The sequence below is a fragment of the Hyla sarda genome, chromosome 5, assembly GCF_029499605.1.
Source record: "Hyla sarda isolate aHylSar1 chromosome 5, aHylSar1.hap1, whole genome shotgun sequence".
Lineage (NCBI taxonomy): Eukaryota > Metazoa > Chordata > Amphibia > Anura > Hylidae > Hyla > Hyla sarda.
Window position 1 is genome coordinate 183,729,798 of NC_079193.1, and position 16,048 is coordinate 183,745,845.

The 16,048-nt window shown below is 43.8% G+C and overlaps 1 protein-coding gene across 1 annotated transcript in view; it reads left to right on the plus strand.

Annotated features, from left to right (window-relative positions):
- The window catches only part of LOC130273671 (uncharacterized), a 105,264-nt gene extending 92,754 nt beyond the window's left edge, over positions 1-12,510 (plus strand). The window contains exons 26-28 of the mRNA XM_056520852.1: positions 2,600-2,744; positions 5,423-6,661; positions 12,086-12,510. Coding sequence (XP_056376827.1) covers positions 2,600-2,744; positions 5,423-6,660 — 1,383 coding nt within the window. The 3' untranslated portion in view covers position 6,661; positions 12,086-12,510. The remainder of the gene's footprint in view (positions 1-2,599; positions 2,745-5,422; positions 6,662-12,085) is intronic.
- The last annotated feature ends 3,538 nt before the right edge of the window (positions 12,511-16,048 follow it).

A 16,048-nucleotide genomic window follows, 5' to 3' on the forward strand; every position in this document is an offset into this window, starting at 1 on the left:
ACCAATTTAAGTGACCCATAAAACAGGATTAAATTGAAATTGTACCAATATACATATAGTCCTAAGCCCAACGCGTTTCCACTGTATCCAGTAGCTTCCTCAGGGGACAACTAATACAGGCACATTGACTCAAATGGTTAGAATTCACACCAAGTGAGTACAGTTGTAATACAAAATTATCAGCTGTAGATAAGTATAGCTGTTAATATACATATTGCTATGGCAACCGTTGTATTGCTCGATTAGATATATTAGAATTTTTAAAAGAATTTATTAAATTATGTTGTAGTAGTTGCTGTGGCAACCATCCAATTAGCACCGGACTAGGCGATCTCTCATGGAAACCTCAGGGTCCATAGAGCACATTTAAGTTGTCTGGACAGATCAGTATCCCCAAACGTATTTAGAGAATGTCATGGGGCCCAGTAGAGGGGAAAGATAGACAGTAGATGCCGGAGGAGACCAAAGAAGTGTATTAGGGTGGATGGGGGCTAACCAAAGCTTTTCCAACTCCTTCCATCGGCTGTATGCATGGTAAGACTACCAGGCCGTAAGATGGCGCAGGTGGGCAGCCCAATAGTATTTAAAGGGGTATTCCAGGCCAAAACTTTTTTTATATATCAACTGGTTCCGGAAAGTTAAACAGATTTGTAAATTACTTCTATTAAAAAAATCTTAATCCTTCCAATAGTTATTAGCTTCTGAAGTTGAGTTGTTCTTTGTTTAACTGCTCTCTGATGACTCACATCCCGGGAGCTGTGCAGGTCGTATGGGGATATTCTCCCATCATGCACAGCTCCCGGGACGTGACATCATCATTGAGCAGTTAGACAGAAAACTTCATAAGCTAATAACTATTGGAAGGATTAAGATTTTTTAATAGAAGTAACTTACAAATCGGTTTAACTTTCCGGAGCCAGTTGATAGATATAGATATAGATAGATATATATAGATATATAGATAGATAGATAGATAGATAGATATATTGCCTGGAATGCCCCTTTAATCACATCCGGAACTGCTAGAACCCCACACGCCCTACTAGCCATGATAACAGACATGGGGAGTCGATGCCTCTTCCCATCCCAAATGAAATGAAAAATAGCCGATTGAAAAGAACTAAGTGGCACGCGAGTTGGCAACGTTTCGACAAAATAGGAGTTTCGGGAAGATTTTACCGCCGCAATACGCCCAAGAAAGGAGATATACTGCGAACGCCACTTCTCCAAGAGAGCACGAAGTTCCCGAAAAAGTGAGAGATAGTTAGTAAAGAGAGGAGTAGTGGGAAGTAATATGGACCCCCAAATATTTGATAGCAGAAGGAGACCACTTTAAAAGAATAATTGGAGTGCAATAGAGTGGAGAAGAGACATGGGAAGATTTAGAGGGAGTGCTTCTGATTTAGAGAGATTAACCTTATAGCCAGAAACCGCACCATAGTCATGTAGAGCTCTATACAGGTTTGGGAGAGAAAGTAAAGGACAGGATAGTGTGAGAAGAACATCATCAGTGAATAAGCAAATCTTAAATTCCCTGTCATGTAAGGGTATGCCAGTGATGTCCGGGTCCCCCCTAATCATGGTGACCAGTATAGATAGTATAGATGGATAGTGCAGGAGATGCTGATTCCTATGATCCCTACTAGAGATGAGCGAACTTACAGTAAATTTGATCCGTCACAAACTTCTCGGCTCGGCAGTTGATGACTTGTCCTGCGTATATTAGTTCAGCTTTTAGGTGCTCCGGTGGGCTGGAAAAGGTGGATGCAATCCTAGGAAAGAGTCTCCTAGGACTGTATCCGCCTTTTCCAGCCCACCGGAGCACCTGAAAGCTGAACTAATTTACGCAGGAAAAGTCATCAATTGCCGAGCCGAGAAGTTCTTCACGTATCGAATTTACTGTAAGTTCACTCATCTCTAATCCCTACCTTGGGCGGATCTGTACGGCCGTTCGCCCGCAATCTTAGTTTTATTATATCTGGAAATGTGACTGTAACTGGTACAGGCGGGGTTTCTGTAGATTAACTGGCACTGATGTCTGCGCGCCCGTCCGCAGCGCCGCCCGCTTGTGAATATTCATCCCCCCTCCCTCCCTTCGCCGCTCCTAACTGTACTTCACTGCGCATGTCAGGAAGCAGCGCATGCGCAGTGAAGACCAGTTAGGAGAGCTGGAGGGAGGGGGGATGAATATTCATAAGCGGGCTGCGCTGCTGACCGGCGTACGGAGGTCAGTGCCTATTAAGCTACAGAAACCCCGCCCGTGCCAGTTACAGCCACATTTCCAGATATAATAAAACTAAGACAGCGGTGGAACGGCCGGACGGATCCGCCCAAGGTAGAGATCATAGGAATCAGCGTCCATCAGTACCTGTGGTTAGTGCAGGAGCAAGCATGTGACAGTTTTCCTTTTAAATAGCAAGCACACTGGGTTGTGAATGTAAAGCAGGATAATATTAACAGGATACAAACTTACACTTTGTTAATAACAGATTGTAGTCTGTTGAAAGGAAATTTTAAATGCTGCTAACTTAACTTAAAATGAAACTTTACAACTATTGATCTTTGTATACTAATGTTAATGTTTTCTTTCTCTGTTAAGCTTTTTCCAGCCCGGGTTGCCAGAGCACAAGATGTGGCTATGTCCTTGATGAGGAATGCTGCCAAACAACGTACATATGTGCAGAATCTAGCCCAGCTGAATTTTAAACCTAAAATTTCAATAGTTCTTAACAAAGGACAACAAGGTAGGTTTTCATAATGAAATGGAGTACATAGAATATTTGTTTAACAAGGAACTTAAAGGGATACTCATAAGGATAGGGGATAAGATGTCTGATCGCGGGGGGGCGGGGTGCAGCCGCTGGGACCCCCTGTGACTTCCGGGTCGGCTGTTTGTGATGTCATGCTCCGCCCCCTCTACTCATGTCTATGGGAGGGGCGAGACGGAGGACCATAGCCATCACTCCCCCTCCCATATACATGAGTGGAGGTGGTAGGGCATGATGCCATGGCCGGCTGAAACCGGGGGGGGGGGGGGGGGTTTGGGGGCACGGACCTCCTCTTGATAGGGGATAAGATGTCTAAGGGGCGGACTACCCCTTTAAAGAAAATGTATTGGCTACATTGTTTTTTTGCTAACTAAAACTAGAACATTAAAACAGTTCAAGTAATATGTTTACAGTTACCAGATGGTCCTTCAGAAGCTGTGGTGTTGAGAGGACTCATTGGCTACCTTTAAAGTAAAAAAATATTTTTAAGAACTATACTGAGTGATACTTACCTTCTGACAACTCCCCAGTTTTGTCCCAGTAAGCATGTACATACAGAGGAATCAGGCATTGATCAGACCAGTAGTGCATATTCTTAGGCCTGTTTCACACTGTGGAATTCCGTTTTTAAATTCCAATGCAGCAGAGTCCCATTGTTGGCAAGGGGATGCTGCTGCACAGTGCACACTACAGAGTTTTTGAGCCAGGAGCTTGGAAAATCCTATTGGAATCTCCGGATGGATTTTATCCAGCTGGAGATTGCGCAGTGTGAAACCGGCCTAATAGTTACCCCCAGCTTTATGCCAACAAGCCACTAAAGTGTATTCTTTAACCAGGCTGATAACCTGCTTTTGCAATCTGTGTACACTGCCGTGAGCCTGTAATTGTAGCCCCACCCATACTTCCTGACGTCCTTCTTGGTGTTTCTACTGCTAGAGGCTGTGAATAATAATAGGCAGATTAGCTAGGAGACGCCTTGTAAATTTTTCAGTGGGAAATCAGCAAAAATTTTAATGTAAGCAAATTGCGCTTTGGATACTGCTCCCACTTGATATTTAATGACCATAGGTTGGAAAAAGGTAAACAACTATTTGAAGCTTAACTTCAATCCTGGCTGCAGGATTTCTGTTTATATCTCCCGGCAACTTTGTAGCCAGAGACTTGCCAGTGATCAGGATCTAGACTGACTTTACATGGGACTTCTTGCAAATTCATATGCTATTCCTTTTAGTCTTAAAGGGGTAGCCCGGCGCTAAGACATCTTGTCCCGCTGGGGACCCCCGCGATCTTCCACGCCGCACCCCGTTAGAATCAGTCCCCACAGCATGTTCGCTCCGGGTCTGATTACTGGCTATCACGGGGACGGAGCATAGTGATGTTGTGGCTCCGCCCCCCGTGTGATGTCACGCTCTGCCCCCTCAATGCAAGCATATGGGAGGGGGCGTGACGTCGCACGGGGGCGGAGCCGTGATGTCACTACGTTCCGTCCTCGTGGTCGAGATGGACTCAGCCTGAGGACTTCCAGCAGTTCCGGAAGCCGCTAAAGGTGGGTGCTGCATGGTAGATCCCGGGGGTCCCCAGCGCCGGGACCCCCGCGATCTGACATAAAGATGTCTAGGGGCAGAGTACCCCTTTAAGCTATAAAGCAGCTTGGAGATTTAAACAGGTACCCTGCCGCAACCAACATTGGAGTTACACTTTAAACAGTAGGGGGGGGATTTATCATTGAGTTTACCCCCTTTTTCTTGTGTATTCTTTTTGCGCAAAAATTTGCGTCTTTTTTGATAGAAATTCTGTTTACTCTTTTTTTTTGTATTGTGGAATGCATTTTACAGTGGATACTAATATATCATGTAAGTTTTTGTTTTTTAGACACATTTTTTTTTATGCACAAATTAATATTTTTTTTTTTTACGCAAACATACACCATCAAAAAGGACATGTAGGAAAGTGTTCTACCGAGACAGCCGGGCGATGCAGGAGCCGTCCCTCAACACTGCATAACTACAAATACTCCCATCATGGGACAGAGTCTGTCCCATGATGGGAGTAGTTGTAGTTCCGCAGCGCTGAGAGACTGCACTTGCACATCCCCCTCCCCAGCTGCGGGACTATTTTGGGACAGTTAGGACTACTACTCCCATCATGGACAGACTCTGCCCATGATGGGAGTTATAGTCCAGGGGCTGAGGGGCAAATCGCACTGGGTCATTCTCCAGAGAACCTCTGCTATCCGCATTTATTAACTGTAAAAGCCGACGGCACATGCGGCTCCACTGCGCTCCCCACCGGCTCCAGGCTCCTGTGTGCCTTGCACAAGTATGGTAAACTTAATGCAGTTGCACCAAATTTAGACCAACCAAAACAATCTACAAAAAAACTTCTACCTACACCAACATTGATGAATGTCCCCCTAGGTCAGTTTCTGTTTTATTTCCCTTTCAGGATAGGGCTCCACAGTAACATTAGCATATATTTTGTGACATATCTTTCGATAAGATTATGATCTCAGAAAACAGAAGTTTGTTTCATATTTCATTGTTTCATATGTACAATAAAAGTAACATTTTAATTATTTTCTTCTACAAACAAAATTATTCTTAATGTTTATCAAGCTATACCTACATATTTTTTTTTCCTTTTTGTGTTTACAGCTCTTCCAGAAAACGATGATTCAATATCAAATATGTCAAAGGTACCTCCACAACAACAATTTGTTTCAACATTTGTTCCTGTAAACAATAAACAAGGAATGCATAGACTAGAACATGATTCTGCCCCAAACATGTCCCAAGAAGATACTCAGTTTTTTAAGAGATTAATGTCATTGCTTGAAGCTCTCCCACAAAATGCCTCAGTTTCTGACCATTCAGAAATGAATTCAAAATTGCTGCTGTTGAAGTCATTGTTGGTAAGCCAAAAGAGTGAAGAACGCGAACGGGCAAATCAGCAGTTGATGAGGCAGGTTGCCTCTATGGTGCAGGATACAATAAGCGCACAAAGTGCTTCTCTAAATCAACAACTAATGATGTTAATGACCTCTCAGAACAGCACGGCTATGGTCATGCAAACAGCTTCCCTTCGAAATAATTCAATGCAGCTAAATGACAATGCAATAATAAATAGTGCTGGTTTAGTTCCTGGTATGCAGAGTTCAGCAAATATGCAGATGAGTATGAATTCATTGATGCCTTTAAACCAGAATCTTGGGAGCCAAGTGTATGGACAGATGGGAGAAACTGCTCCAAGGCCAGTGGCTATGGATAATTATCAAGCTTCACGTGTTGAAATGCAAAACTATCCTAGCACATCACAAAACTATGACAATGTTAGGTATGATGCTTCAATGGAAAGAAACTATTTACCAAAAGGAGATCCATTTATGAGTCAGCCTGATGGGCCAAATAAACAGATGCCTATTTCTAAAACTAATGTGGGTTATGAACCTAGAGTATATGACAAAGAATGGGATGACACCTATTATGATGACCCCTCAGCTCAAGTATCAGAGTCTAGATATGGTAATCGTACTGGAAAACAAGCACCTTATACTAGAGTGACCCTTTCACCAAGTTCTCCACGAAAGCGTTATGACAGTTATGACACAAGAGGGGAAATCGGAGTGGAAGATATGAGACACAGACATAGCTTAAGAGACTATGGTTCCTCTGATTGGGATGACCAGGATGATATGCGCTATACTAAGCGGGCTCGACTTGACGCAGATAACAGAGGTGACCAATCAGAAAGTTATCATAACCAGTCACTTGACTCTCTTGGTATAAATACAGCTGGAATGCCAGAGGAGCTCCTAAAGAGGATTAAAGGAAAGGATTTGTTCACTGCCTCAGCAATTATTAGCGAGTATTCAGAAAGACGTTCTGGAAAATAAGGTAAGCATAATGAATATGTTCTCATTTTATATAGCATGCACTTACAATATTGATGGCTGATACACTTCACTTCTAGCACCAGATACATACAAAAGTCCCTATAATGTACTTTTAACAATTCAGCTGTTTTTAAAAGAAATTGGCACTGTTTTCTCTATTCCTGGATAAGACCTTTTATTGAATAAGGTCTTGACACAGCATTTCTGTTAGGGTCCAGCATGTAGCTGCATAGGGGTTCATATACTGTGTTCCCTCTTCTGTCTCTTCCTGGTAAGTCTTCATATCCGTGTTATTTATTTTTATTTATTGTAGCAGCAAGACAGGCGACTTATACAAGATCTTCCTATATCATCAGCTGCAGGAAAGCAGTGTAGGGGTTAAATCTCCTTACACTGAAAATAATACACTGAAAGAGGCTGGAGCAGCCAGTGGAGGAAGAGGACAAGCTCACAATATATTCCATATATATGGAAGTATTTCCCTTCCAGACCCTTCTGTTCACCCTCAGAGAGCTGCTGCATTATGAGCAAAACTGCACTGAGGTACAAGTCAGTGTAATTTCCAAATTGACTTAACCTGTACACAGTTTTTAAAACTGTATGGTAAACTTAAAAACTGTGCAGCCAAGGGGTTGTCTAGGAATTCCAAAACAGAGCTATTTTATTTAAAACAGCACCACACCTGTCCTCAGGTTCAGTGTGGTATTACAACCTTGCTCCATTCACGTCAAAGGAACTGAGCTGCAGAACCACACACAAACTGAGGACAAGTGTGGTGCTGTTTTACTAATCCTGGATTACCCCTTTAACAAATAAAATGCCTGCAGTTAGTCAATTTGGAAACCACTTTGAGGTCTTGCTTTCTCACATGTCCACTACCTGAGAACAATGCTCTTGCCTGTCAATAAGGCCCTGTCTTTCACCTGTAGGCTATAAGAGCATTGCTTTCATAAATGTCATGAAAAACATATGTTAAATTGCTTCCTCATATATCTACATTTCTCATACTTTTGGTGAATAGACCAATATCTATTAACTCTGTTCCAGGGCAGAAACAAAGGAAAGATAATTCAAAGAATTAATCTTTCAAACTGTAGCACGAAAGCCATATGTCACTGCTATACCATTCAGGGCTTGGCACCTCTTGAAAAGTTGCAGACTTACTCTACCAGAGTCACTGCAGTCTGGAAAGGGTTAATTCAGCAGATCAGAGCAAAGCTGCTACCTGGTCCCCTCTTCATTCCTTCACCAGGCATTATTAGTTGAAGCAGCTTAGTACTTCAAGCTGCGGTCCCTCCCTAAAGTGGTTATTTGGTATAGAATTAGGTTTTTCCAGAAATTTGGTTTCTCTGAGTCCTCCGTTTAGAATACACTGAGGGATGGACTGGGGAGGGGCCTTTATAACTGGATTACAGGTAAGAACTTCTATTTTTGCAGTCCCTAATACAGAGCTAATGTTAATCTTTTGGGATGTTAACATGGCCATATTAAATAAGCACATATAAAAAAAAAATGCAGCCTGTGCATTTTACCTGGCAGCATTATTTTTGTGATGCAATACAGATGCCCATTGATGTCTATGGAAAGGTAGTTAAATGTTTGTTAGACATGCCTCAAGTATTTACTATGAAAAATACAAATGCAATAATGATGAAAAACTGATTACATACCGATGGAGTTTCATCCATATTAAATCTGTATTAGGGATGCACCGATATATCGGCGGCCGATACATATCGGCCGAAAATAGCTATTTTGGGGAAATGCCGAAACAACAAAAAATTTGCCGATAATGACCACCTCCCCTGCCCGCCCACAGCGCAAGTTACAAACACTGCCAGTGCCAGAGGCGTAGCGTGGGGGGGGGGTGCGGCCGCACCGGGCGCAACATCTGGGGGGGGGGGGGGGGGGCGCTCTCCGGGATAGGAATACTTCTTTTCTTTTTATGTGCCCAGGCCGGCTCCCGTGTGTGGCTGCAGGCGGGGGCCGGCCGGAGCATATAAAAACTAATACTGTTTACTAAAAACCAGGGGGCCTCCAGCTGTTGTGAAACTACAACTCCCAGCATGCCCGGACCGGCAAAGGCTGTCCGGGCATGCTGGGAGTTGTAGTTTCACAACAGCTGGAGGTCCCCTGTTTTTTAGTATACAGTATTAGTGTTTATATGCTCTGGTCGGCCCCCGCCTGCAGCCACACTCGGGAGCCGGCCTGGGCACATAAAAAGTATTCCTATCCCGGACATCCCTGTGTCCGCCGGTCACTCACCATTCCCCGGCCAACTCACGTCCTCCTTCGGTCCTTCGCTTCTCCGCCTCTATGGTTGTACGCACGGCACGGGACGTCCCGTGCATACAACCATAGAGACGCAGGATCGTCGCAGGAGAACGCGCGCTGGCCCGGGGCCTGGTAAGTGACCGGCGGCGCGTCATCTTCTTCAGTTTTCCGGTCACCACTCCTCCGTTCCCGGCACCTACTGCTATGGTCCATAGGCCATAGCAGTAGATGGTGACCCGGGCCAGAGGAGCGGTGACCGGAACACTGTGGGGGCAGCAGTACAGACATACAGCCTCCAGCCATACACTGTATATGGCTGGAAGCTGTATGTCTGTGGGGTGGGGGGAAGCTGCCTACTATTGTGGGGGAACTGCTGACCTAATGTGGGGGGGGGAGCTGCCTAATATTGTTGGGGGGAGCTGCCTACTATTGTGGGGAACCTGCCTACTATTGTGGGGGGGGGGGAGCTGCCTACAAATGTGGGGGGAGCTGTTTAATATTGTTGGGGAGCTGCCTACTATTGTGGGGAATCTGCCTACTATTGGGGGGGAAATGCTGACCTAATGTGGGGGAAATGCCTACTATTGTGGGGGGAACTGCTACTATTGTGGGGGAACTGCTACTATTGTGGGGGAGCTGCCTACTATTGTGGGGGAGCTGCCTACTATTGTGGGGGAGCTGCCTATTAATGTGGGGGAGCTGGCAATCTAATGTGGGGTAATCTAATCGAATAAGCAGAGCGCTGCATTTTACCAGAAGACGAGAAGTCATTTTCGGTATCGGTTTCGGGCGGCCTTTTTTTATTTTTTTTTATTTTGGTTTCGTTTCGGTTCTGAAATTTCCATTTCGGTGCACCTCTAATCTGTATTTAGCATGTGTTCCCATAAACTTGTATGAAACAGGCCTTAAGTGTATAAAATGAAGTATAACTACTAAAGTACCTGCTACAGTCCTTAACCCCTTAACGACAATGGACGTAAATGTACGTCATGGTGACGTGGTACTTAATGCACCATGACGTACATTTACGCGCCAACATGATCGCGAGCACCGGAGCGGTGCTCGCGTTATGCCCGGCAGGTCCCGGCTGATTTGAGCAGCCAGGGACCCGCCGGTAATGGCGCACATCCACGATCGCGTTGATGTCCGCCATTAACCCCTCCGATGCCGTGATCAATACAGATCACGGCATCTGCGGCAATGCGGTACTTTGAACGGATGATCGGATCGCCCGCGGCACTGACGCGGGGATCCGATCATCCAGCATGGCGGCCGGAGGTCCCCTCACCTTGCTCCGGCCGTATCCCAGGGTCTTCTGCTCTGGTCTGAGATTGAGCAGACCAGAGCAGAAGATCACTGATAATACTGAGCAGTGGTGTGTCCTATGCATAGCACAGAACAGTATTAGCAAACAACTGATTGCAATGAATAGTCCCCTAAAAAAAAAAAATATATATATATATATATATATAATAAAGTTAAAACATTTGAAAAATCCCCTCCCCCAATAAAAAAGTAAAATGTCCATCTTTCCCATTTTACCCCCAAAAAAGTGTAAACATTTTTTTTTTTAAATCAATACACATATTTGGTATCGCCGCGTGCGTAAAAGTCTGAACTAATAAAATATATTGTTAATCATACCGTACGGTGAACGGCGTTAATGTTAAAACATTTAAAAAGTCCAAAATCGCTTTTTGTCACCTTTTATTCTAAAAAAAATTAATAAAAAGTAAAACCTGATACTGATAAAAACTACAGATCATGGCGCAAAAAATTAGCCTTCATATCGCCCCATATACGGAAAAATGAGAAAGTTATAGGTAGTCAAATTAGGGCAATTTCAAACATACTAATTTTGTTAAAATGGTTTGAGATTTTTTTTTTAAGCGGTACAATTATAGAAAAGCATATAACATGAGTATCATTTTAATCGTATTGACTCACAGAATAAAGAAAGAATGTCATTTTTACTGGAAAGTGTACAGCGTGAAAACAAAACCTTCCAAAATTTGCTAAATTGCGTTTTTCTTTTCAATTTTCCCACATAAATAATACTTGTTTGGTTGCGCCATACATTTTATGGTAAAATAAGTGATGCAATTACAAAGTACAATTGGTAACGCAAAAAACAAGCCTCGTATGTTTCTGTGGATGGAAATATAAGAGAGTTATGATTTTTAGAAGTAGAGGAGGAAAAAATGAAAATGCAAAAATAAAATTGGTCTGGTCCTTAAGGCCAAAATGGGCCTGGTCCTTAAGGGGTTAAAGGGGTACTCCAGTGGAAAACCTTTTTTTTTTTTTTTTTTTTTTTTTTTTTTTCATATTAACTGGTTCCAGAAAGTTAAACAGGTTTGTAAATTACTTCGATTAAAAAAATCTTAATCCTTTCAGTATCTATCAGCTGCTGTATACTACAGAGGAAGTTGAGTTGTTCTTTTCTATCTGACCACAGTGCTCTGTTGCCACCTCTGTCTATATATCAGGAACTGTCAAGAGTAAATCCATATAGCAACTGCACAGAGGTGTCAGTAGAAAGCAGTGTGGTCCGACAGAAAAGAACAACTTAACTTCCTGTGTAGTATTTAGTAGCTGATGAGTACTGTAAGGATTAAGATTTTTAAGAGGTAATTTAAAAATCTGTTTAACTTTCTGGCACCAGTTGATTTGAAAATAGTTTTTTTCACCACAGTACCCCTTTAAGTTTATTGGGGGGGGAGGGGAGAATTTATCAAGCAATCTTGCTGTGAAATAATTTTTCTTGCCCATAAGAACCAATCAGATCTCAGTGTTCATTTTACCAGAGCAATGTGAATATGAGAAATGAAAGCAGGGCTGAGCTATTGGTTAAAATGGACAACAAAGATAATCTTACTATAGGACATCTTGATAAATCTCCCTCATTTCTCATATTCATTGCGATTAAAAATTCAAGCATGTCCCTCCTGGTACCAGAATCTTAGTAGCCTGAGATAAGAGATTGGAAAAATGTTGGGTTATGGAGTTTTCACCGAATATGATCGTTTTATGAAGGGGCTAAGTGAAGTAATTGTATGCAGCTGCTAATGAGAAAATATTGGTAAAGGTTTAGTTAGACTAGCATGTTTCTTACATTATTTTTATATTGATTTATTTTTTTTCCATTTTACAGCATATGAAATGTTGCTACGGACAGCCTCAAGAACATAAGCCACTGTCCGTTCTTCATAAAGAGTCCTGATTGTCCACCATGCGAGGAGTTTTATAAATCAAATAAGTCTTGCCTAGTTTTATGTAAAAATTGTTTATATGTTTTTTTAAGTAGGGCAAATCGTCACATTTACCCACAGTTAGCGCTTTCATCTGACAGAAGAAGCCTAATTTTGCTGAATAGAAAAATGCATGCGGATGCAGGTAGATGTGAACACAGCATACGTTTTTGTTTTCTCTTCCTTAGACATGTACAGGCATTTATAGGAACATCCTACAGCGGTTGATGTAAAGTCTTTTGTTGTGTTTCCTTTTTGTCGTTTTGTAATTCACTTGTAAGCAACAGCTGGTGACAATATATATTGATTAAATTCTCCTTGGATCCTGTGTGCTTTTTTTATTCCTGACTTTATATATCATTCTAATAAGATTTGGAATCAAGGGGAAACATGTTTCCATTAGGGATCGACCGATTATCGGTATGGCCGATATTATCGGCCGATAATCACGATTTTGGGCATTATCGGTATCGGCAATTATCTTGCCGATAATGCCCCGCCCCCGCACCGCCCCCACCGCACCGCGACCGCCACCCCCTCGACCCACCGCACCGCACCCCCGACCCACGTCGCACCCCCCACCGTGATGCTAGGCGGTATACCGGTATGGATTTTTTCCCATACCGCTATACCGATCAGGCCCCTCCCCCACCCTCCGAGTCAATAAAAAAATTAAACTTACCCGTAATGGGGGTGGTCCAGGCCATCCTTCCTTCATGTAGTGTCCGGGGGCGTTCCGGGTGGAGGGTGGTCCGGTCCGGGCTGTCCTTCTTCTCCGGGGTCCTCTTCTCCACTCCGGGCAGGCTCCGGCCTAGTACGCTGCATAGACGCCGTGACGTCAGGTGCGTCGCTGCGCACGGGCGTCACTGCGCAGCGACGTCTATGTAGCGTACTAGGCCGGAGCCTGCCCGGAGTGGAGAAGATGACCGCCGGAGAAGGACAGCCCGGACCGGACCACCCTCCACCCGGAACGCCCCCGGACACTACAGGAACGATGGATGGATGGCCCGGACCACCCTGACAGGTAGGGGGAGAGAAGCGGGTGGAGGCGGCGGCGGTCTATGGCCCCGCAAAAGCCACAGCCGATCATTGATTTAAAGCGCCCGCTTTAAATCAATGATCTGCAGCGGTGTCGCAGGGGGTTAAATAGCCGATAACTCATACCGATATTCCGGTATAAGTTATCGGCTATCGGCCCTAACCTGCATCGATTATCGATATCGGCCCTAAAAATCCTATATCGGTCGATCCCTAGTTTCCATAACTGTGTTCCAAATGTTCTGTAATAAATGGCTTTATAAAGCTGACACATGGAGTAGGACGAGCACAATATAAACACATTAAAGCAGAAAAGTGCACTTTTTTTATAGTCACACTTCAGACAGTTGTGGTTTTTCTTGGATTATCATGTTAATGAGCTGTCCTTAGTACAGATGTATAAAGCAGACTGAAGGGGTAGTCTAAGTCTATACTACTTATACCATATCCAAAGCATATTGGATAAGTGATCACAGGGGGTCCAACTGCATCTCACGTATGGTCCCCTGACTCCTCGTGCACAGAGCCGGGGTTGACACACCACCTCCATTAATTTCCTATTGGAAATTAGGAGGCACAAAAGTACAGCAACCATTGAAAGGTGGAAGTTTCTTTAAGAGCCAAATTACTTATTCAAGCTCAACCCAACTGAGCATGCATTTCACTAAAGGTAGGACCCACAAGCAAGCAACAACTGAAAACGTCTGCAGTACAGGCCTGACAAAGCATCTAAAGAGAAGAAATGTCTACGGGTTCCAGACATCAGGCAATCATTGATCTGCACTCAAGTATTAGGCAGAATCCTGATATTTATATTGGCTAGTTTGCCTGTAAGAGCCTGTAAAAATGGATGGACTATGAAAAAAAAATTCAGAGAATTAAAGGACATCTGCAGTGTGATTAACACTTATCCCCCTATCCACAGGATAGGGGGATAAGTGTTTGATCGTGGGGGGTCCGACCGCTGGGACCCCCTGTGATCTCCTGTACGGGGCCGCAGCTGTCCCGTGCAGGGGGCGTGCCAGCCGCAGCATGATGTTGCAGCAGGCACGCCTCCTCCATACATCTCTATGGGAGAGGCGGGGAGGCAGCGTTCGTGCCTCCCAGTCTCCCCCAAGAACTGTATGGGGATGGGGAGGAGACAGGGCGTTACCGTCGACCTCTAGGTAGACGCTACGTCACCATGAGCGCTAATGGCGGCGCCCCGTTAGGGAGATCTCGGGGGTCCCAGTGGTTGGACCCCCCGCGATCAAACACTTATCCCCTATCTTGTAGATAGAGGATAAGTGTATATTGCGCTGCAGTTGTCCTTTAATGGTATAGCAACATGAAAAGAATGCTCAATTGGGGTGAATTTGAAGACAGGCCGGACAGGCACTGATAACTAGCATTGATCTCAATGATTGCTGCTTGTTGCAGCACTTTATCAGACCTAATCTCACCCAGGTAAGTAAATACCTGCAGTTAGGGGGCCCTGAGGACTGGAATTGAGAAACACTGCCCTAACAGGTCATGTTTTCAGGATTTCCTTAGTCTTTCACAGGTGATATAATTGTGGTGATGCCTGATTCACTGACCAGAATTATATTACCTGTGAAAGACTAAGGAAATTCTGAAAACATGACCTGTTAGGGGGCCCTGAGGACATTTACAAAACCCACTAGTAGCAATGAAAGGGGTACTTTTTTTTTTTTTCTTCCCAGTTTCAGAAAATATACAAATGTGACAATGAAAACATACAAGGGATACAAGACACATGAAAAATCGACTCACTTCAGTCGTACCCAATTCTTTACCACATCCAAAGGACATGGTCAATATGGGATCAGTGAACCATCTATTAATAGAGGATCATGTCTGTACACCAAGCAGGTATAGATATACAGTGATAACAAAACCTAAAGTGTCACATCCCAAAGTACATTAATACAGAATAAACCAACAAACAAACCAACAGACGGACAAATAGACCCCGCACAGAGCACCTTGAGCTACACCACTTCTTCAGAGAGTTCTGTATTAAGTTGGAACAAAAAGGTCAGGTATGTAAGAGGCTAATCCGCAGTGCTTAATAAATCAAGGAACTTTTAGGGCTCCAAATGAACCAGCAGGCGACTCCAAGGCATGCCACTGTGTACTGACAAAAGGGCGCATGATAGAGATATATTTTGCCGAACTATAATAATAGGTGAGAAAAAGTTTTCACTTAGCAAAAAATTTTGACTTTTTGTGGAGAAGCACCTCCTTTCCATCTAAAAGGAATAGTTGTTTCAAAGCTTCTATCAGGTGTGGAATCGTGGGAACCATTGAGGATATCCATTCCTATAAAAGGGTCAACTTAGCTTGTAGAATGATTAATAGGGGGAAGATGTGCATATGAATAATTGCTTCTAGACCCAGACACAGAAATATGAGAAAGGCACCACCTGTGGACATTGCCACATGCAGTGATAAAGATCTGCTTTATGGGCATTGCATTTTGGGCAACAGTCCATTCTTTGTGGGTTTCCTGAGGAGGGGGGTGCTTGTTTTATAAACACACTAAGGATAATAGCCAACACTTGGTGGACAGCCAAAGTCGTCGTCTGGGGTCATGTTGAATCTTAGAACTTCCCAGAGAAAGAAGTGGTTACTGGCTGCCTTGCAGAGGACCTGTGGCCAACCCTCAAAAATTGATATGTTTGGTTTAGAGTTCCCTGACCTTTTACGCAATGTTCACACTACGGAATGTCCGCACAGAGAATCTCTCTGTGGACATCCTGCAAACTGCGGGCGCCGGCATAAACATACCAACGCTTGGATGGCACAGAAATGCGCGGTCTCATAGA